The sequence below is a fragment of the Protobothrops mucrosquamatus genome, unplaced genomic scaffold (genome assembly GCF_001527695.2).
Source record: "Protobothrops mucrosquamatus isolate PMUCROS unplaced genomic scaffold, P.Mucros_1.0 scaffold3803, whole genome shotgun sequence".
NCBI lineage: Eukaryota > Metazoa > Chordata > Lepidosauria > Squamata > Viperidae > Protobothrops > Protobothrops mucrosquamatus.
The window spans coordinates 49803-71800 of record NW_015389756.1 but is presented as its reverse complement, the minus strand read 5'-3'; the positions used below and the strand labels follow the sequence as shown (position 1 = coordinate 71800).

The 21998-nt window shown below is 59.3% G+C and overlaps 2 protein-coding genes across 2 annotated transcripts in view; both read right to left on the bottom strand.

Annotated features, from left to right (window-relative positions):
• Positions 1-3011: 3011 nt before the first annotated feature.
• CASQ1 (calsequestrin 1) lies at positions 3012-11664 on the bottom strand. The gene is made up of 11 exons (XM_015827592.1): positions 11371-11664; positions 9581-9665; positions 9000-9100; positions 8191-8302; positions 7630-7703; positions 7282-7412; positions 6783-6828; positions 5446-5500; positions 5074-5174; positions 4618-4692; positions 3012-4319 (listed from the first exon to the last, which is right to left on the bottom strand). Exons 1-11 carry the CDS (start codon positions 11611-11613, stop codon positions 4158-4160), a joined length of 1185 nt encoding a protein of 394 aa, XP_015683078.1. The 5' UTR covers positions 11614-11664; the 3' UTR covers positions 3012-4157.
• A 4418-nt stretch (positions 11665-16082) lies between these two features.
• LOC107298220 (sodium/potassium-transporting ATPase subunit alpha-2) overlaps positions 16083-21998 on the bottom strand; it is an 11028-nt gene continuing 5112 nt past the window's right edge. The window contains exons 6-24 of the mRNA XM_015827594.1: positions 21951-21992; positions 21634-21768; positions 21313-21430; positions 20942-21210; positions 20399-20597; positions 20088-20197; positions 19683-19817; positions 19286-19475; positions 18991-19166; positions 18671-18807; positions 18433-18583; positions 17985-18153; positions 17749-17903; positions 17350-17473; positions 17120-17265; positions 16815-16945; positions 16501-16602; positions 16274-16365; positions 16083-16173 (exon numbers count right to left, since the gene is read on the bottom strand). Coding sequence (XP_015683080.1) covers positions 16145-16173; positions 16274-16365; positions 16501-16602; positions 16815-16945; positions 17120-17265; positions 17350-17473; positions 17749-17903; positions 17985-18153; positions 18433-18583; positions 18671-18807; positions 18991-19166; positions 19286-19475; positions 19683-19817; positions 20088-20197; positions 20399-20597; positions 20942-21210; positions 21313-21430; positions 21634-21768; positions 21951-21992 — 2610 coding nt within the window. The 3' untranslated portion in view covers positions 16083-16144. The remainder of the gene's footprint in view (positions 16174-16273; positions 16366-16500; positions 16603-16814; positions 16946-17119; positions 17266-17349; positions 17474-17748; positions 17904-17984; positions 18154-18432; positions 18584-18670; positions 18808-18990; positions 19167-19285; positions 19476-19682; positions 19818-20087; positions 20198-20398; positions 20598-20941; positions 21211-21312; positions 21431-21633; positions 21769-21950; positions 21993-21998) is intronic.

Genomic DNA, 21998 nt, shown 5'->3' with positions numbered 1-21998 from the left:
CCGCCTCTGCCCATGTGCAGAGTGCCCGCGGAGCCCGGAAAGGAACGCAAGCTGTTAGTGGCCGGCTGCCACCTGGGCTGGGGGTGTGTGTGTGGGGTGGGTGGGTGGGTGGGTGGGGGGCGCTGGACTTACCCGCGGCAGAGCGACGGCTGGAAAGGCGGAAGGACACGGGCACCGCCGGCCTAGCGGGCGAAGGGCGTCCTGGCTTGGCCTGCCGGGTCGGGACGGGACGGGCGACCCTCGAGCTGGGCGTCGCGGCTGCCCAGGCGGGCGGCTCCGGCTCTCTCCCAGGCTCTTCTCCCGCTCACCCCACCCTTCCTCCTCCTCCTCCTCCTCCTCCCCTCCGAGTGATGTCAGCGGGAGAGGCTGAGCTAGAGGGGGAGAAACTGGGTAGCTTTTTGTGCCGAGTGCCTGGCTCCGGAGATCGCCTCTGAGAGAGCAGGAAGCGGAGAGAGCGAGCGAGCGAGCGAGGGAGCGGGAAAGAGGGCGCGCGTTCACACGTGACGCCCGAGAAGGAGGAGGAGGAGGAGGAGAAGAGGAGGAGAAGGCAAAAGAAAGGAGAGCGGGCGGCCGAGGGACGTCCAGCCTGTCCGACGGGGAGGAACCCGGCGGCTCTTCTCCGCCACTTCCCCCTCTCTGTGCCCCTCTTACAACGCGTGGTGCTCCTAGCTCCGCGGTACCGCTAGTCCGGATTGAGGAACGTGGGTACCTCTTGGGCGGCAGTGCCCAAAGGCGAGCCCGACCGTTCGGAAGGGCCTCGGCGGTGCTCCGCTTCTCAGCCTGCCGCTCCGCTTGGCTTGTCTTCCTTGGGGACGGGGCTTCCCCCCCTCAGCCTGTGCTGGCGTCGCCTGGAGGACAGCCCCGTCCTCCCCACTGCCCCTGGCTCCCCTGGAGTCCACAGGCTGACCTGGGCATGGGCAAGGCCAGGAGGACCCATCCTACCTGGGCTTGAGAAGCGGAGGGTCAGCAGCCGAGGGGCCCTGGCGGAGCTTCTAGGCCTGGACCACCTGGTTGGCCCTGAGCTGAAACCCCCTCTGGCAGAAGTGGCAGCCACCTTTTGGAGGCCACGGGAGTCTGGACCCTCCTTGTGGCCGTGGCTCTCAGCTAAGAGCTGCCCAAGGCAGCCCAACCAGTGGTGACAAATTCCAGCCCAAAAAATGCCTGGGCGATATGGGGCAGAGAGCCGGTGGCCGTCCCTAAAACTCCTCGGGGGGGGACATTCAGGGGGAAAGCAGGGTGTCCTCTGGGGGCCTTTTCCACTGTGGGGAAAACTCTCCCGACACTCTGGGCAGGGGAGGGCCGCGGTTCCCCTCCCGCAGCTTCTCTGGCCACTTCCTGTCCTTTTCTGCTCGGCATGGAAGAGGAAGCATCCTCTGAGTGAGACCGAAAGAAGAAGCCCGGAGGTGTTGGGCTCCCCCCCCCCCTGCCCTCCAGCAGGGCGGGGGGGTCAATTAAGAGGAGGCCTTGAGGAAGCCCCCTTTTACACTGGAGTTCAGCCACTTCCGGTTGGTAGCCACGGGGGGGGGAGGGGGAGAGAGAAATTGGGTTCACAATAACATGGTTACTCATTACTTAACTGTGGAGATTCATTAGTGGTTGTTGATATTGCTTGGGTGGCTGAGCCCATGAGAGGCGGAGAGAGAGAGAAAGAGCAGACTTTGGGGTTAAGGATGGGCACTAGAAGAGCCTTAAAATGCCCCCCCCCAGCAGTGATGGAGGTGGTGGTCCTCCCGTCTCTGTTTGTGACTTCCTTGGGAAGAGACGGGGGATACGCCAAGGGGACGGTGCCCCGAAGCCTGGAGAAGCTACTGCCAGTTCTGTCACCTGCCTTCACGGCTACACACCCCCTCCCACCCTAAAGGTTCCCCCCACCTTAAAGCACCTCAGAGCAAGTTTAGACAGAGCCCCCCGAGAACCTTCTCTGCCTGGTTCCCCCACAGGACTCCTCTGCTGCCCCTGTCTCTCCATCACCCACAACACACATGCACAAAAAGCTTTTACCAGAGTTGATATTAATAGACCGACAATGCTCTTCGTGCATTTTTTATGGGGGGGGGAGGAGGAGGAAAAAGCTGGTGGCACTGATGCAAACGTGAACTTGGCCGAAGGAATGCGGTGGGGAGCTCTGCCTGCCGCCCTCCGTGACCCCTTTGGGGGGGGGCAAGGGAGGGTCCCTCCAGAGGGGCAGGCGTGGCTCCTCTCCTTGGATCGGTTGGAAGAGCAGACTTTTCCGGTCAACCGAAAAGGAGCTTTTTATCAATTCCCTTTCAGCCCTGCACCCCCAGTTCTGCACCCTGCTTCCACTAAGCAATATAAAGCAAAGGGTTTGTCTATCCACTGTTGGCCGCTGTATGGAGGTAAACTGCCCCTGGCCATGGAGGTTTAACTAGAGGCCGCTAGAGGTGCCACAGATGGGCTAATCCTCTTCCTTCTGCTTCAACCTCTCTCTCCTGGCCTCCTTTCTCCCTTCCACGAAATGGGAGTAAGCGCGGCACCGTCCCTCCAAGGGCAGCTGAGGCCAGTCCTGGAACGACCGACCGCAGAGTCGGCGGGTTCCTAAGTGCTGCGGGGAGGATGGATGGACGGAGCATTTTTTTTCCATTGGCAGAGATGCCAACTTGGACGGAAGGCTGCATGTTCTCTTTGATTAGCATATATTATTCATAGAGACCATCAAGAAGCACAAACAGTGCTGGGCTTTGGGGGGGGGTAGCCTTTAATAGGTTGCCCTTGCCTGTTTGGGCTGCCCCCAGAGGCCATCAGCCTCCAGCCGTGGGAGCTGCGTGGCCTTTCCGTGTTCTCTGGAGGGGGAATCGGCGCCCGTTGGCACCCCTCCAGCTGCTCCCTCTTGTGGCTCCCTGGCAGGGCGGGAGGTGTGTAGCGTTGGCCCTTTTGGGGTGCACAGTTTCCATGCCAGAGCAACGGAGTTGCTTCCCTCCCTCCTCCCCAGTTGCAGAATATTCCAGCGTTTCTGATCCAAAAACCTGTTTGCCAAAGAAGGGGCAGGAGGGGGTGGGGAAATACCTCACTAGTCCCTTTTATTGTTCCATTTTTTTTAATCACTTTGGTTTGATCTGTACAAAGGTGTTGAAAAATATACAAATTGTACATTACGCCCCTCACTGCCTGCTGAGCTGGCTCCCCCCTCCACTTCACTAAGGAGAGCAGGAAAACAGCCCGAATCTCTTTGCTTCCCCGCCCCTCCAGCTCCGAAGTTAATTTTCATCTGGGTTTTTTTTTACTGCTGGCGCATCTTTCGCTTCTTCAACGAATTCAACAAAATGACTCAAAATTTCTCTTCCTAAAAAAAAATGGGACTCGAAGAGTTCAGCGAAAGATCGGTTCCCGACACCAAAGAACTGGGACAGCAAAATCCCCTTCCTTGGGTCTCTTCTGTGTGAAAGGAGAAGAATCGCTTGGGGAACCGTGATTTTGAAGGGGATGTTCACTTGCCAATCACTTTTTCTGTTTTTCTTCTTTGCACACGGCCGAATGTCTTTGTAAACTAAACTGCTGCCCTCTAGTGATACGGGCTTATCTACCTGAAAAGAGGAGCGCCTTGTTGCCACGGGAGACTGGAGTGGAGATGTTGCCGCCCCAAGGCCTGGATGGGATGGGGGAGGCGGGGGCGCCGCGGTGACCTCCGCCGATAAGGCCGTTGAGGAGCCCCCAAAGCTCGAAGCAGGAAGCAAGGAGCGGATGGCAAGGGCCGAGCCTCGGGGTGCATGATGGGAAATTCCTCTAGCCTTCCGTTAGGGCTAGCGGTGCCTCGGCTGATGCTCGCCTCCTGTCTAGGACCAGGAAGGCACTTGGCCGGTGTTGGCACCCTCCCAGGAAAGGTGGCATTCTCCCCTGGCATCCGGCAGATTGAACGGGAGGGCAGACGGAGGAGCCTTTGGAGAATATCTGGAGAGGGGCGGCTCATCAAGGGCAGGTGGGGGGCCCGTGCGTGGAGGGAGCGTGGTCAGACTGCAGTGAGGGCCTTGGACGTAAATAAGATCAATATAAAAATATTTCCTGGCTAGGGCCGGGGCGTTTTCGTGCAAGCCAAAGGTGCTGCGGTTGGGTCAGCTGTGTGGTGCCGGAGGACAAGATGGGACCTGGGTGGAGCCCCCCAGACGGGCCCGCCTTGCACGAAAATTGGGAGGGGCCAGCCCTTAGTCGTCGTCATCATCGTCGTCGTCGTCATCATCATCGTCGTCGTCATCGTCGTCTTCGGTGTTTATCTCTCCTTCCAGCACGTCCTCGATCCAGTCTTCCAGCTCCTCCGCAGAGGGCAGATCCTCCTCATCATCCATGTCCAACCAGACACTGTCGGCCTGGGGGGGGGACATCGGAGGAAAGAGCTGCTGGGGGGGCAGGCTGGCTCCAGCGACCAGGCCTTGAGGGCTTCTGCTCGCTCTGCCCGTCACCTCTGCACCCCCAAGGCTCAGTCTGGCAGCCCCCAGTCACCAACCAGTTGCGAAAGCCCCCAGCCCCCTAAAACCTGGGCCAGCTGCTCTGCACCAAACACTTTGGGAAGCTGTCGGGCACCCATCGCCGGGCTGTGCCCGATGGAGCCGGCCTCTGACTCCCCCCCCCAAGGGTTTGACCGTACGTGTGTTTGACCGTACTCACGTCCGTCACGTTGACGATGCCAATATGAGGCCGGGACAGGTCAATGTCGAAGGTTTTCTCCCAGTATGGGATCAGCTGCGAAGGAAGCAAAGTGGGGGAAGAGTGAGCGCCTGGGGGGGAGGGAGTGAGGGAGGGACTTCCTGGGTTTGGTTGGGATGGCTGGAATGGGGGGGGGAGCATTTGGACCGTGGATTACAGGGACGTCCCCCGTAATCACTTCTCCTTTGGGGTTTTGGTTGGTCTGATCCAAAGAGCTGCCTGCCCACAAATGCCCGCCTCCACAGCCGGCTTTCTAAGGGGCATCTGAAGGGATGCCAGCCTGGAGCAGCCCAAACTTGGCAGGGCAGGAGCGAAGGAGAGCGAGGCGCCAGGGGAAAAAGGTGCCCAAGAGGTTCCCAGAGTCGCCCCTAAAAAAACCCCCTCCCCCCGTTTTAAAGGGCAGAGTGGGCTCTTCACCAGTGGGAATTCCTCGGGATCGATCCAGATGATGCTGAGCTCCGGGTTGTCTGTGTTGTCTTGGGCGACTTCTTTCAGGATCTCCAGGAACTCGTAACCGTCTGAGGAGAGAGAAGGGGGGCAGGGGAGGGGATTGAGGGGGCCGCCTTTGGCCCCCATCAGCCGCCTTGCCTGCAGCTGGAGAAATGGTGGCTGAGAAGGGAATGCAGAATAACAGAATAACAGAGCTGGAAGGGACCTCGGAGGTCTTCTAGTCCAACCCCCTGCTCAGGCAGGATAGTCTTCCTTAGTTCCAGGTTGCTTCTCTCCTCGATTTGTTTCTTGTCCTTGGGGAGTCAACACAGGACGACACCCCCACCCCAGTCTACTTACCAGGATCGTCTTCCTCTGCGAAGGCCACAATGTGGATGCCATCCATGTCGTCTTCCTGGATGGAGGAGAAAGGCAGATGGATTCACCCTGGGCGACTTTATTGCTCTCTTGGCTATTTGTTACTGACTTAAGGAGGAGAAGCAAGCAGCAGGACCCCCCCATTCAACAGCCAGGACATGGGCAGAGCACCCCAAATTCTGCAAACAAGCCAGGGTTCGGCTGAGCCCCCCCTCAAAAAAGTTCCCATGGCTTGTTAATGAGCCATTGTGGTCGGAGCAGGGCTTTGGCCGGGCACCCACGGATGCCGGCCGGTTGCCCCCTTGCATGAGATCTGGGCAGCACTGGTAATGGGGGGGGGAAAGAGGGGGCTTTTCCCAGACAGACCCGCCATGTCTGTTGGAGGGTTCAAAGGGGACCAGGTGGTGCCTTTGAATGTATAAAGGTAAACGGGGAAATATATTTATAATTTATTACCTGGCCAACACAAAGTATCTGTTTTCGCCAGAATTGCTGGCTTTGTGTCCATTCTTTATTATTCATGGGAAGCCGATATTGGGTTCCAAGTATGGAGGAGAGGGCGAGGGCGGGCTCTGAGTTCGGGGTTCCACCTTCTGCTAGCTGTGAAGCTATTGGGGGGGGGCTTGGGCAAGCTGCCCTCCCCGACTTTCTCCTTTGCCTTCAGTGCTTGCGTTGGGGAGGAGCCCCCTCCCTCCCACCCCTCTCCTTGTCCTGGCAATTTCTTCTGCTCTGCGCCCGACTCCTGGTTCAAGCCTCTGGGCCTGGAGCCCCATCGTCCCCTGCCCCTCTCCTTCTGTTCACGTGCAGAGGTCAGCAGGGCAGAGCAGCAGAAACTGTCAGCTCGGCTCAGCTCAGCTCAGCTGAGAGAAAGAGGCCACGGTGGCAGAGGCAGAAGCAGCGTCTGCTTCCTCCCCTCCTTCCATCCCCGGAGAGCTCCGTCCTCCCTCCGCACCCTTTCCCCTTTCACGTCCCCGGATCTCTTGGGACTGGAACGGAAAGGACAGGACGCAGCTTTTAAGCCAGCCGGCCACCCGCAGCAGCCTGCATGGGAGACCCGCTCATAAAAAAGCCGCAAGAAAAGCCAGCCTGGCAAGCCATCGTGCCCAACTCAACCGCAGTCGAGTGAGCAGCTCAGAAAATCTCCTTTGGGGCCGTTTTTTTAGTCCTTCCGTTGTTATTTTTGGCTGCCCTTCCAGAAGGTCCCAGGAGAGTGTCTGCTGGTGTCTTCCTGCTTCCTCTTCCCTGGGAGCCTACTTAGGAATGGGGAAGGGGCTCTTCCTGCCTGGCGCCCTCCCCCCTTTTCAGGTCTGTGAACGTACCCAGGTTTCATACATGCTGTCTGGGTGCAGCTTCCTCAGGGTTGGCCTGCAAGAGACGGACAGAGAGGAAAAAGAGCAGAGTGAGGGCAGGAGAGCAACAGAGACCAGGAAGGTCTTTCCAGGCCGGGCAAGGTAAAGACCCCCCCCCACAGGTGAAGGCTATTTTCTTGGCAGTGGGCCAGGAGAGTTTGCTCTCGTCCCCGGGGGGCCGGAGCGTTTCTGGGCTGATGTTCACCACCAGCCCCCCCCTCCATGCGAGGCCCAGGGAGAGGAACCGACCAGCCATTGGGGCCAAATGTGTGCCGTTTCCATGGCAGCCGGAGGAGGAAGAAGAGAAGAACAAGGCAAGGGATGCTGCTGATGCTGATGCTGGGAAGACGGCTGCCATGGCAACCGAGGAAGGTCTCCCCATCTCGCGCCAGGCGCGGCGAGTTGCTCGGAAGGTCCCCTGCTGCCGGGGAGCCCCCCCCCGAGGGCAAGGGGGGCAGCAAAGCTTCACCTCTTGTGCTCTTCCATGAACTGGACTATTTCCTCCTCGCTGTTCGGTTTGTCTGGGATGGTGACCGGCTTCTCCATAAAAGGCTCGTAGTAGTCAATCTCGTTCAGCTTCAGAGAGAGCTTCTTCGCCACCTGCCGAGACAGAAGAGGGCTGGTTGGAGGGGCAGATCTTCCTGGGACTGGGGGGGGAGGAGGGGGGAGAGGACTTTCCACAGCTGCCCCCTGCCCCAGCGTTCCCTGATAAGGCAGGGACTTTGACCCCAGAACTCTGGGTAATATTGGGAGTTGAAGTCCACTGGTCTTAAAACTGCCGAGTCTCTCTCTCTCTGTGTGTGTGTCTCTCTCGTACCTTGCTGTCAAACGTTGCAAAAAAAGGGATGTAAGGGTGGAATTCTTCAGCAGCGTCTATAAAGGCCTTGAAATCTGGAAGAGAAGGCAAAGGGTCTCCCCTGGTGGCCCCAGCAGAGCAGCGCCCTCCTTACTTTGCTATCCTGGTTCAAGCCTCTGGGCCTGGAGCCCCATCGTCCCCTGCCCCTCTCCTTCCGTTCACGTGCAGAAGTCAGCAGGGCAGAGCAGCAGAAACTGTCAGCTCGGCTCAGCTCAGCTCAGCTGAGAGAAAGAGGCCACGGTGGCAGAGGCAGAGGCAGCAGCAGCGTCTGCTTCCTCCCCTCCTTCCATCCCCGGAGAGCTCCGTCCTCCCTCCGCACCCTTTCCCCTTTCACGTCCCCGGATCTCTTGGGACTGGAACGGAAAGGACGCAGCTTTCCGTTCCAGTGCCTGTTTTTCCGATGGCCTGACATGTCTTCATCATGGGCCCTACCCCCCCCCGGCTTTCTATCTTGGATTTTACAACCCTGGGGGTCCTGAACCCCACTTCTCCTGGGACCCCCTCCCCCACTCATCCACTCACGCTCAGAGTCCTCGTTCTTGAAGTAGCCGATGAGTTTGGGCTCGTCCTCAATATTCTCGAAGGCTTCCACCTCGTTTTCTCCATCGATAAACTCTATGGGGTCTTCCAGGACCTGCAGGAAAGGGGGAGGGTCCAGGCCTTGGCTTGACCAACTCTGCCTGGCTGACACGGGGGTGGGGTGGGGTGGGGGTGGTTCTGCCAAGAGTCCTGGGCTTTTGTAAGGGAAGGGGTTTTTTTTTAGAGCAGGCTGGCAGGGGAATTCTGGGAGCCGAAGCCCACCCATCTTGGAGGCTGAGGTTGAGAAAGGCTGGTTTACAGAGGGTGGCCATCAGCACCCTGGACAGGGCCCGGAAGTCAGCAGCTCTGGACCCCTATTGGTCTGGGGGAGTTCAGAACCAACTGGGGGGGGAGCAGGAGGAGTTACTCCCAGCCACTCTTCTCCCCCCCCCAGGATACTGCAGAAACCCTTCCTTGGGTGACACAGCTCAAAATGGACCCCCCTTCCTCAGCCTGACCCCAGCCATGCTTCCCACTGGCCTGGATAACATCACGATGAGCACAACTGACGGCAGCGAGATCTGAGCTGGCTCAGCTGCAGAACCCGGGGGAGTTTTCAGGCCGGGGTGGGGAGGGATGATGTCCAGAGAAGCCCTTTGAAGGGTGGGAGTGTGCCCAGGGACCCCCAGCAGGGTGGGCTGGAAAGACCCTCCTCTTGGGTTCTCCTGCCTTTGCACTGGGGGGTCTTTCCCCCCCCTGTAAAGAGGGAAGAAGGGGGGCTTCAGGGGGCTGGGAAGACAGCCTCTACTTACGTCAAGGAGAAACTCCACCAAGGTGTCTGCTGAAAATTCCCCATCGTATTCGATGACTTCGTCCTCCTTGAACACGTACACGCTGTCTTCTTCAGCCAGCCCTGCGGGGAAGGCCAAAGGGGGGGGGGTCACCCAGAGGCTGTCTTTGGACCTTTGAGCATGAAGATTGGCAACCCGGTTCTGACAAAGCGGGCGTCCCGTGCCACCCAGGGTGGACCGGGTATACCAAGGGTGGGGTGGGGGCTCATTTGCTTTCCATCTGGTCCTTTTCGGGCAACTGGGGCTCAGAAGAGCCGACGTCTGCCCTGGGGCAAGTTGTTTAGACGGTGAGCTTTGGGGGGCACAGACCCACTCATCTAGGGCACCCCAAACGTCCCTTAGAAGGGCGTTGAATGATGCCAGAGCCCAGCAGTTTTCACTGCCCCCTGGTGGCCTCCGACGTTCGCTCTGCTTCCACCAGCAGTAGGGATTCCCAGGTGGGCCCTAATCGGAACTCGTTCCCAGCTTGGGCAAGGGGGAAAAACAGGCCTGCTGCGTCTTCAGAAGAGGGCCTCTGATTAGCCAAGGAAGGTCTCTGTTACCTAATTTTTTGGCCACTGCGGCGTCTTTCTCTGCGTCCACCAGGCCAAACCCGATCCCTTTGTCTTCCAGGACTTGGGCCACTAACTATGAGGAAGAACCAGAGGCGGGAAGAGAGAAGAGGGAGGGAAGAGAAAGGGGATGAAAACACAGATTTATGGACTTATTAAGCCTTGATATCCCGCCCCCCCCGGCTCCCAGCCACCCACATCAGCCTGAAGGGCTGGCTTTCCGCTTTTTCGGTGTTTTTATACACTGCCAAAGGCAACTGTCCAGCAAAGGTAGGGTTGCCAGGTGTCCACTATTTGAGCAGACAGTCCACTTTTTTCACATGATGTTCGCTATTTTTTTTCCCACAAAATAGTGGACATTTTTTTTTTATTCAAAAGCTTTATGATGAAATGGTACGTAATCTAAAGCTGTACAGTCTGCTTTTTTTTACTACTTAACACCCCCCCGGCCCACTTGTCCGCTATTTTTTTGGAAGCAGACCTGGCCACCCTAAGTAAAGGCCGCAGGTCGCCTTGTTCCTCCCAAACTTTCCAAAAGCTTTCAGAAAGAGGGGCTCCCGCCTCTTTTCCCTCTGATTGCTTTAACCTTGAATCGGGGCAAGAGAGAACAGCTGCGTTGGCCATCCGGTCAGGGAGAAAATCGGGTGAATTCAGTTGCTCGGAGGGAGGGGGAACCCAAACCCAGCCACCGATTGCTGGACTGAGCCGCGTCGAGGGGGGCTGCCGACTAATTGCCCAAGGAAAGTGGAGGCCCAGGGGCCCCCCCTCTGGCACGGAGCATGGGGGGCAGGTCTGCTTCCTCCAGGCCCACAGAGTCTCTGGAGCCACTTTTCTATTTCAGGGGCTCACAGGCCGGTTTTCTCTCAGAATCGCTTGAGCTCTAGCCCCCCATCCCACCCCGTTAGAGGGGGTCGATTCTTTCCGACTCCTGAAATCTGGCCTTTGATGGGGAAGCAGGTGCCCCCCCCGGCCATGCATAAATGTACCTCCCCCCCCCCGGGCTTCTGGAGACAAAGTCCAGTGAGGGTTCAGATCATCAGAGCTGATCTCCCAGGCAACCCCCAGCCGGAGTGGGGAGGCCGCTTAAATGTGGCTTCTGGAGAAAGCCAGTATCTCCATCGGACGGATTTCTGGGCCAGGGTCTCTGTTTTTGGTTTGACCATCTTCACACCATTGCTGCAGACATGAGGACTAGTGGCATGCAAACCCGAGTTCGGGCCACAGTTATTCCCAGCCCTGAGAACACAATGCAAGGGTACTGCCTGCCCCCTTCTCCTTTGCTCAGCTCCCTCCCGCTTCTGGCCCTCCCCACGTCTTCCCTGAATGCAGCCGGATCCCTGGGGTCCATTTTTAGGGTGGTCCTGCTTGCAGTCACAGCGCCTCCTTCCCTCCCCCAGGCTGCTCTGGCTTTACTGCCCCCTCCCCACAACATTCCCAAGGAGCCGCCTCCCCCTTCCAGGGGCTCCAATTTTAGAGGTGGCAAATTTAGCCTGGTGACACCCCCCCCCGCCTCACTTGATGCCCCTTGCCCTGGCAGAGAGAAGTGCCAATATTGCCTCCTGCCCAGCCGGCTAGAGAACCCGCAGTAAAGGGTTCAAGGGAGGGAGCTAAACGGTGCCTTTCAGGTGCCCGTCCCACATCCCGAATGCTAGACTGCTGCAACAAGTGATGACAAGTCCATCCCTCACCACCTGACGCCCCTGTGCTCTGCCTCTGAAGACTGCCTCCTCAGGCCAGTCTGAGGTGCCCCCCCACCCCCTCCTCGCCCCCCTGGCCCCTACCTCCAGGATCAGGTCCTCCATCTCAAACTGCCTCTGCGAAGCCTTGTCGTCGCCCACCGGCTCGTGGTAGAGCAGTGCCAGCACCTCGTACTTCTTCAGCACGGCCTTGTAGTTCTTTATGTTGACGTCGATGACGCGGTCGATGCCGTCGTACTCGGGGAAATCCAGCCCCTCCTCGCCACGGGCCCCGGGGCCGGCCAAGGCCAGCAGCAGGGCGGCTAAGATCAGGCCGAGCCACTTCATCCTGCCGTGAAGGGGCTCCGGGGGTCCTTCCCCAAGGCGAGAAAGAGAGAGACACAGACGGCTGCCTTGGTTTGCCTTCCTTCCTGCCTCCCCTCCCTCTCACGGCTCCTGGTCAGGTGCAGGCCGGGCCGGGCGCTGGCGGGACTGGAGGCTCTTGGCTGACGCAGGCAGGCAGGTGCCCGAGGAGGAGGGCGACGACCACACGGAGGGGTGCAGAGCTCCAAAGGCGGAGGAGCCAAGCTCCAGGCAGTGCATAAAAGACCCTCGGGGGGGGAGGGCTCTGGGGCTGGAGGGCCGTCTTATCCACAGATATTTGGCACCGTCCCCAGCCGGCCCCCTCTCGCTCCTGTCTATATATGTCAATGGGGAGAAGGCAGGGAGCAGGCCGCCCCATGGGGAGTGCCAGCCCCCCAAAAGACCCCCACGGACCCCCTTGGCACAGGGGCCGCCAGGGGCCAGGCTTCCCTCCCCCCTGCGGTGGGTCCCTCCGGCTTTCTCCCCCTCTTCCGCCCCACCCCGGCCTGCATTGGAGGGCATCTTCTTATCACCATATTAAGGAAGGGGGGCAGAGAAGGAGGCATGTGGGGCAGGGCAAGACGGCGCGGCTAAAAATAAGAGGAGATGACTCGGAGGTAAATCAAGACCAGCTTGTGCGGATGGCAGGGAAATTAGAGAGGGGCGGGGGGGGCGGCCTGGATACTGTACGCCAGATGCCTGGGGGCTCTTGAGTTACAGGGGGCAGTTAGGTAAGTGCGTGTGAGCGGGGGGAGGGGGAACGCAGGGAGCTGCTCCTTCTGCGCCTTAGCCCTCCCAGGCATCTCCGGCCGGCCGGCAGATCCAGACGCAGCAGCTGTGCTGGGAGGCTGGCCTGGAGAGCAGCTCGGGCAAAGACCACCGTGCCCGGGTACCACAGGCGGTGGGCCAGGCCTTCCAGAGGACCAGCACGGCTTCTGATGGGCAGGCTGCCCCCGGGAGAGCTCCGGGCAGGGAAGGAACAGCTTCTGCTCACCACCTGCCAGGGCTCGGCTGATGGAGAGAGCTTCACTCTGGGCAAAGAGATTCCTGGCCTCTGGTGGGGAGCCGAGGGGGTGTTGGCCTGTGAGCGAGGCTCCTGCTCTGCCACCTCTTGAGCTGGCGTGGGTGGCGCTGGGCAGCCGCTTTGCCCCCTGGGCAGGCAGAGAAACCGAGGCCCTAAAACACAGGCAGGGGCTGCCCCGTTCGCGTGGGCTGGCCGTGGGGTGCACAGGGGCCTGTCTCTGGCAAATCTGGGCCTCTCCACTAAGAGGCCACAGGACGTGCCCGGCACGGAGAGCATCCCTCTGCCCTCCCCGGCCCTGACCAAGCCGCCGCCTCTAAGTCGGAGAAGCGAGCAGCAGATGCCAAAGAAACCGGATCGGCGGGGCCGGGCTGCGGCCTTGGGCTCCTCCTGCCTCAGCCATCCGGGTGCAGGGCAGAGGGCAGATCGGGGTGTGGGGAGGTGATCTCAAGTTCTGCGCTTCAGTTTAACTTCTGGAGGGTGTCACAGGCCCAGTTTTGGGGGCAGCTCAAAGGCCCATGGTGCTCCACCAAGCCTGTGTGTGCTGAGCCGAGGGCGGCTTTAAAATAATAATAATAATAATAATAATAATAATAATAATAATAATAATAATAATAATAATAATAATAATAATAATAATAATAATAATAATAATAATAATAATAATAATAAAGTTGGAAGGGACCTTGGAGGTCATCTAATCCAACCTCTTGCTCAGGCAGGAAACCCTATACCATTTCAGACAAATGGCTGTCCAGTCTCTTCTTAAAAACCTCCAGCGTTGGAGCATTCACTGCTTCTGGAGGCAGGTTGTTCCACTGGTTAATTGTTCTCACTGTCAGGAAGTTTCTCCTTAGTTCTAGGTTGCTTCTCTCTTTGGTTAGTTTCCATCCGTTGCTTCTTGTCCTGCCTTCAGTCGCTTTGGAGAATAGCTTGACTCCCTCTTCTTTGGGGCAGCCCCTGAGATACTGGAAGACTGCTATCATGTCCCCCCTCGTCCTTCTCTTTGTTAAACTAGACATACCCAGTTCCAGCAACCATTCTTTATATGCTTTAGCCTCCAGTCCCCTAATCATCTTTGTTGCTCTTCTCTGCACTCTTTCTAGAGTCTCAACATCTTTTTTACATCGTGGTGACCAAAACTGGATGCAGGATACTTCCGGGCATGCTGGCTAAGGCTGGAGGGTGGCATCCCTGGTTGGCATCCGAGACCCCTGGCCGGCTCAGCCTTGCAAAGGCCTCAGCAGCTCGGCCGTGGCTCTCCAACTGCACTAAAGCTCAAGGGAAAGGAAAGGAGGCCACATGGGGTAGCCCCCTCCTCAGTTCAAGAGGAAAGGTGGCTTCTTTGGAGGGGCTTCCCCCCCTCCGCACACACCCCAGTCGACAGCTCCTTAGTGCCCCCAGGAACAGGCTGTTTCCAAGTGACCTTGAGTTTGGACATTTTTAATCCCAGGTGGACATTGACACCCCCCCCCTGGGGAGAGTGAGCAAAACCCAACCCCCCCTCCATCCGGCTGCTGCTTCAGTCCTCTTCCACTGCTGTTCCCCCCCCCCCACTATTTTGGGTTCCTTTGAGTCAGCAGCTCCAGGAGAGGCCCTTCTCTGGGAGGGGAGGGGGGTTGTGGGGCAGGTGGGGATTTTCTTCTGCAAGTGGGCTCGCAGATGGGGTGACTCCCCAGCTGGCAGGGCAAGCGCTGGCATTTCTTTGGCCAAGGGTGAACCTCTTCAGAGGATGACGCTGTCGCAACAGCGGAGTGGGCAGCTAGCTCTCACCTCCGCCTTGGCCCAACCTGGGGCTGAGCCTCGGCCCCCGTTGCTGCCCCGGCCCCTTGGTGTCCTGCCCCGCAGGTGAGCACTCCCACCTGCCAGGGAGACCACACGCTTGTGCCTGGCTGTGTGTGCAAACAGACAGCCGTCACTTGTGATTTGGAGCCCTCCTGGGAAGATGACGGGAACGTTGAGGTGACCTGAAGTCTCCACTCCACATTGCCAGCCGGATGCGGGCAGAGCTGGCACGCCCTTCTCCCTGTGCCCTGAAGGGAGGGGGCATGTCGTCACCAGAGGTGCGTTTCAGCTGCAGAACAAATGTGGGCCAGCCTCTCCACCACACTCAGGGGCTGGAGGTCCACCTGCTTCCCCCCCCCGTCCCCTTCAAAGCTGTTGAGGGGTAGGCAGATGTCACTGCCTCCACTGGGCAGCCTTTGGCCACGCCTCTTCCCCCCCCTCCAAGTCCCTGCAGGCCCAACTCTTCCGGGAAAGATTTCCCTCTCTCTCTCTTGGAGACTTTGCTAGCTGCAAAACCCATGAATTTCTCTGTGGGGCAGAAGAGCAGAGGCCTGGGGTCCTGCCCCAAGAACCCCCCCACCACCGTATTTACTGCGGCTAAAGGGGAAGATGGTCCAAAATATGAGGGAGGGGGGTATCATCACTTGATGGATGTTGAACTTTTAATGGGGAGGTGATGCTTTCCAGTGTTCCCAGTTCCCATCACAACATCCAAGGCGGTGGGAAGTCTGGGACTCTCCTGAAATACACCCCCCAAGTTGGGGCACTGCCCCTCTAAAGATCGGGGGGGGGAGGGACCTGCCTGGGCCTTCGGCTGTCTTTAAGGCAAGCTATGTCCTGGCGGCTATTTTTAGCTATTTTTAGCCCAGTCCGGCCGTCCAGCAGCTGCCGTTATTTTAATCCATGTTTTAATCGGTGCCAAATGCTGCTGGGGCTGAGCTGAAGTCAGCCGGGGCTATTTTGGCCCTTTCTGCTGACCCACCACCTTCCCTTTAATCCACTGCCTGGCTGTTCTTTCCCAGAGGCACCTGGGCCCCAGGACACCTGGGGGGCAGAGTGAAAGGGCTGTGTGTGTGTGTGTGTGAGGATACGTCCATAACCTCTGCTCTGGGGCGAAAGGTCCTTCTGTGTGGGTCAGCAAACGGGGCCTCCCAAACGTCACTCCGGAGGGGCTTCTTCTGCTTTGGTCAAGCAGCAAGGTGGACACCCAGCAATCCATCCACTGTGGTCGGTGCAGTAACACACACACACAGACACACACACAGACACACACACGCTCCCCAAATGATGGGCTAGTTGCCTTTTCTCCTTTCCTGAGAAAGCAAGGCAAGCTTCTTCCATCCGGGGGGGGGCAGAGATGGTTTGGATGGGGGCCCCCCAGGCCAGGACGGGGCTGAAGAAGACACCACTCTCATCAGGGGGTCCAAGGGGCCGCCAGCTCCACGGCCTCCGTCACTTCCCTGGTCCAAACTTTCAGTTGCCCCCACCTCTGCCCTCTTTCCTCGGGTCTCCCCTTGCCAACCGTGGTGCTGCCTTCTGGGGGCCAGACCCCCATTTCTAGACCCCAAGAGTTCTTTCTGAATGAAGCAGCCTGGGGGGGGGCGGAAAATGGCAGGATTATGTTTATTGCATCTTTCAGCTACTAATTGGGCTACAGGCTGTGAGGGGCTGGATCCGAGGGTGGGGCTGCCCGCACGTTGCTCTCTGGGATTAATAATAGGTCTCCTTCTCCACCCAACCTGGGAAATGAAAGAAAACAGCCGGTCAATAGCCAGAGGGGGGGGGAGAGAGACGCCCAGCCCCTGGAGGAAGGTGGGGGAGTCGTGGGGGCGCACTCACCCCCTGGGTAGCGCCGCAGGAGCAGCTTCCGGACCTCGTCATAGATGAAGATGAGGAGGCTGTAGGGGAAGGCGCAGAACCACCAGGTGACCCTGCGAGACGGAGAGAGAGAGAGAGAGAGAGAGAGAGCTGGCACGGAGGGCAGCGCCTGGCACGCAGGGCACAGGGGCTGGAGATGGGTGGGAAGGAGCCCCCCCCCTGTGCTTGGGAGGAGCGGCCCCACTCACTTGAGGGGGTACATCCGGAGGGCCACCCCCATCCCAGGGCAGTACGACAGGAAGGCAGCCAGAGCGGTTTCCTCCAGGAGTCCGAAGATCAGAATCTTGTTCCTGGGGAGAGAGCAAGAGACGGAGGCTCAGAGGCAGCCCTGGTGGACGATGGCAGAGTGACCTCCATGGGCAGGGGCAGTCTACTTCCGGATTTGAGTTCTGGGAGAGGGCTGTTCTAGTGGCCTTGAGGCCTGGACAAGCCAAGGAGGAAGGAGGGTCTCCCCAAAGGCCATCTAGCCTGCCTCATCGGTGGAAGGTGCCCAAGCGCTCACTTCATGCCCTGCTGGAAGACGGAATTCCGGCGCGTCTTGCAGATGATCAGGTCGGCCCACTGTACCACCACGATGCTGGCGAAAAAGGCTGTGTGGCAGGTGAATTCCACCACCTTGCGCTGCTCGTACGTCTGCCGGGAGGGAACAACACACACCGCCCAGTGGGGACACCTGGAGAGGCAGACCCCCTCCCCACAAAGGCCCCCTTGTCTGCCTCCGGCGAGGCCCACCAAGCTGTCCCTGCAGCCGGAAGCCCCCTTACGCCGCAGGAAGTGGCAGCCAAGGCCACAGGCCTCCCGACTCACCCACTCCTGGCCGTAGCTGTCCTCGAGGTCATTTTTGGAACGGTCATCCCAGTCCAGGCGGATGCCCAGCAAGGTGGTGGGCAGGAACCCGTTCTCAGCCAGGATGACAAAATAGGTGAAGAAGCCCCCCAGGGCCTGGATCATGCCTGGGGAGACACACAGGGGTCCCCTTAGCTCCTTGGTGGAGCCCCCCCTCCTCTGACGCTGAGCTACGGGCGCCCCTGGCTCACCTATCTGCCCGTAGGCCATGCTGATCAGACGCTGGTTCACTAGCTTGTCTGTCTTCGGGTTCCTCGGCTGCCGTTTCATGATGTCGCTTTCGGCTGCCTCGTAGGCGAGGGAGATGGCAGGCACCTAGAGGAGGAGGAGGAGGAGGAGGAGGAGGAGGAGGAGGAAGGAAGAAGGAAGAAGGAAGAAGGAAGAAGAAGAAGAAGAAGAAGAAGAAGAAGAAGAAGAAGAAGAAGAAGAAGAAGAAGAAGAAGAAGAAGAAGAAGAAGAAGAAGAAGAAGAAGAAGAAGAAGAAGAAGAAAGAAGAAAGAAGAAAGAAGAAAGAAGAAAGAAGAATGCAGTGAATCCTTCAGACAGGAGGTTCAGCTTCAAATCCCTGGAAGGAATCTGGCCAGACTCACCATGTCGGTGCCCAGGTCAATGCACAGGATGGTGACGGTGCCCAAGGGCAGCGGCATGTTGGCAATGATGAACAAGAGGAAGGGGGTGATCTCGGGAATGTTGCTGGTGAGCGTGTAGGCAATGGATTTCTTCAGGTTGTCAAAGATCAGCCGGCCTGTTGGGGGACGCAACGGAGTGGGACCCCTGCAGGCAATTCCCTGGTGTCCCCCCCCTTTGGCTCCCGTGGGGCACGCACCTTCCTCCACCCCCGTCACGATGGAGGCAAAGTTGTCGTCCAGGAGGATCATGTCCGCTGCCTGCTTGGAGACATCTGAGCCGGAGATGCCCATGGCAATCCCGATGTCTGCTTTCTTGAGGGCGGGGGAGTCGTTCACCCCATCCCCCGTCACGGCCACTATGGCCCCCTGCAGGGCCAAGGAGGGGGGTTAATGGTGGATGATGCCCCACATCCTCCCCCCTTAATTCGCTGAACCTAGGGGCATCGAACCCCCTATTTCTGGCTTCAGACATGACCCCAGTCCCCAATAAGAAGACCAGGCCAATGATAACAAAGTCCAGCACTACGGCCACCTGTTGGGCTTGATGAAGCGGCGCCTCGTGTGGACACATCCACTGGGCATAGCCCGGGCTGATGGGTCCCTCCTGCCCGCTGTGTGCTGCCCCAAAGAGCCGAGTGGCCCCACCTGCCTCTGGCACCCCTCCACGATGATCAGCTTCTGCTGGGGGGACGTGCGGGCAAAGACAATCTCCGTGTGGTTCTTCAGGAGCTCGTCCAGGTGTTCGGGGGTCATGTCCTTCAGATCGGAGCCGTGGACCACACAGGCTTTGGCCTCCCTAGGTGGAGACACCCGGCGGTGTGAACGGGGGCACCGCAGGGACCCCGAGGGACGGAGCAGCTTGGAGGTGGAGGGGCTGACCTACCGAGGGTTGACCTGGTTGATGGGGATGTTCAGCCGGATGGCGATGTCTTCCACGGTCTCGTTGCCTTCGGAGATGATGCCCACCCCCTTGGCGATGGCCTTGGCTGTGATGGGGTGGTCGCCTGTCACCATGATCACCTGTCAGGAGAGAGTTGAAGCATCTCCGAGGACTTTCTTCAAAGGAAGCCTCCAGTCCAGAGTCTCCCCCCTGCTACGTGGCTGCCCCATGTGCTCTCTCTCTCACCAGTGCACTCCCGCTGGGGAATGCGGAGGCCACGTGCCACTGAGGGAGCGTGCTGGGCCCGCCCACGGTCGGCTCACCTTGATCCCAGCGCTTCGGCATTTCCCCACTGCATCTGGCACAGCCGCTCGAGGGGGGTCAATCATGGACATGAGCCCCACAAAGCAGAGGTTGGTGAGTGGGAAGTTGACCTCATCCGCATCGAACTTGAAGCCGCGGGGAAACTGGTCTTCCGGCATGTAGAACTGGCAGAAGCCTGCGAGACGAGGCGGTGTGAGAGGCCGGAGACACGTGGCGCAGCTTCCCCGCCCCTCTTTGCTCAAGCCCTCCTGAGTACAGCCCCCCCCACCCAGGTGAAGAGGGCGCAGGCCTCACCCAGCACCCTCTCGCCCAGCCCGCCCAGCTCCAGGTAGGCGTTCTGGAAGGCGTCACGCAGCTCCTCATCCAGGGGCACCTCCTGTCCTTGGAGGAGGATGGTGGAGCAGCGGTCCAGGATGCGCTCGGGGGCCCCCTTCATCACCAGCACGTTCCCGCTGGGCTTGTCTTCCGGCTCATGGATGGAGAGCTGGAGAGGGGAGCAGAAGCTGCTGAGCCCTGGCGGGCCTGAAGCACGCTGCCCCCCCTCCCCAAAGAGGCACCCTGGGTGGGGAGAGGCCTGGGCTGAAGGTGAAGGATGCCCCCCACCCTTCTCCATTTTCTCGGGTGCTCTTTGGGACAGCCGAGGCTTCCCGGCTGCCCCCCACCGGCCCGTTTCCTTCCTTCTGAGCCTCACCTGGTATTTGTTGGTGGAGTTGAAGGGGATCTCGGTCACTTTGGGGTTCCTGTCCCGCATCTTCCGGACGGAGCCGCAAGAGAGCTCGATGCACTTGAGGAGGGCGGACTCGGAGGCATCCCCGGCCGTGTCTCTCTGGGAAAAGGGGTACATTCAGAGGGAGGGGAGAGAAGGGAAAGTCCCCCTCGACTCAAGCATGGCTGCTGCTGGCTTCAGGAAGACTCAGTTGGGCTTCCTTGGCAAGGAAATGGGCGCCTTTTGCACTGCCCTGTTCAGGGACTTTGCCAGCCTCCCACCCTCGGGATCTCCCAGTGGCCTCCCATCCAAGTTTAGGCCTGAGCAGCTTTCTCAAGACACTAGGAGAGCTTGACTAGGCTGCCCTCTAGTGGCCAAAGACAGGCATACCTTGGAAATGGGGACCTTGTCCTGTCCTGCCTTGAACACAGCCCTGTTGCACAGCCCTGCGATGCGGGCCAGAGCTGTCCAGGTGAGTGAGCGCTTGTCAAAAGTTGCCCCTGGGGAGGCAAGGGGTCCCTTCAGGAATTTCAGGCTTCGTGTTTCAAAGGTTAAACCTCATCAATGTAAGCATGCCCTCTGCAGATGCTCAGAGACACTATTGCTCTCCCCAAAGCCACCCTGCCCCGACTCTGGAGGCCACGGCTTCTCTGCTCCACGGCCAGTCAGAGAGGTGCTCTGGGCGGGCGCTGAGCCCTCACCACTTTGGTCCTCGGTGGTGTCTGCCTCGTGAATCTGGTTGTCGAACCACATGTGGGCCACCGTCATGCGGTTCTGGGTGAGGGTGCCGGTCTTGTCTGAGCAGATGGTGGAGGTGGAGCCCAGCGTCTCCACGGCCTCCAGGTTCTTCACCAAGCAGTTCTTCCGCGCCATGCGCTTGGCGGTCAGCGTCAGGCAGACCTGGCGTTCGAGAAGGGGAAGGGGAGGTCAGTTGGGGAGGGTCCAGGGCCGCCGTGCTCCAGAGCAGAGACGCTTTGCATCTGCAATATTCCAGGAACCCAGCCAGGCCTTCCCAGGGACCGCAAGGCCGATACTGCAAGAAAGAGCCACACCTGCACGGAAGGCAGGACTCCCGCCCTCTGGAGATCCACGATGTCTTCAGCCTCTCTCCCCTTCCTTCCACCACACCGGCCCCATCTTTGGAGGATCCTCCCCCTTTGCGTTACCATGCGTTGGGATCCTCCCCCCCATTTTTCTGGAGAATGGCCCCTCCTCCCCTACAATCAGCCACGGGTGCCGCTTACCGTGACGGTGGCCAAGAGGCCCTCGGGCACATTGGCCACTATGATGCCAATCAGGAAGATGACCGCCTCCAGCCAGGTGTAGCCCAGGATGAGGGACAGGATGAAGAAGGACATGCCCAGGAAGACGGCCACCCCAGTGATGATTTGGATGAAGTGCTCGATCTCCATGGCGATGGGGGTGCGGCCCACCTCCAGCCCGGATGCCAGGGAGGCGATGCGCCCCATCACGGTCCGGTCCCCGGTGGAGATGACGATGCCGCGTGCGGTGCCTGGCAGGGGGAGAGAGGAGGGTGAGGGCAGCCATCAGCCCCTACTTATCTGCCTCCCCCTCAACCAGCCTGGGCCTCTTCTGGTATCACTGAGCCTCTCACCTTCCACGCAGTTGGTGGAGAAGAAGCAGATGTTGCGCGTCTCCAGGGGGTTCTCGTGGGTGAACTCCGGGGACCGCGTCTGAGGCTCCGACTCACCCGTCAGGGACGAGTTGTCCACCTGTCCAGGAGAGAAGTGCGGAGAATGGCTGGCCAAGCTTGAGGGCACCCCTGTGAGTGGCAGCGCACCAGCAGTGGCCCTGGGCCAAGCTAAGGAAGGTGAAGGGGCGCAGCGGAGAAGACCTTGGCTCCTTCTCCAAGGGAGGGCCCCATTGCAAGGCCCCCCCAGACGCAAGGGAGGAGGTCCCTCCTGGCCAGTCTCACCTTGCACCCGTGGGAGGAAATCACCCTCAGGTCAGCAGGAATCCGGTCCCCGCCGCGCACCTCCACCAGATCCCCCACCACCACGTTTTCCGCGTTGATCTGGATCTTCTCACCTTCCCGGATGACCAGGGCTTGCTGTGGGATGAGAGAAACCATCCTGGGGGGGGGGCACTGCTGCTCTCCCCACCCGCTGCCCTCTCTTGGCAGGAATAGAAGTGGCAAGTGCCCGAGGGGCTGCTGAGGGCTTGGGGGTCCCTGGGCCTCCAGCGCTGGCCCTCGGGCGCACCTTCTTTCCAAACGGAGGAAGGGCGGCTCACCTGAGGCACCATGTTTTTGAAGGAGTCCATAATTTTGGAGCTCTTGGC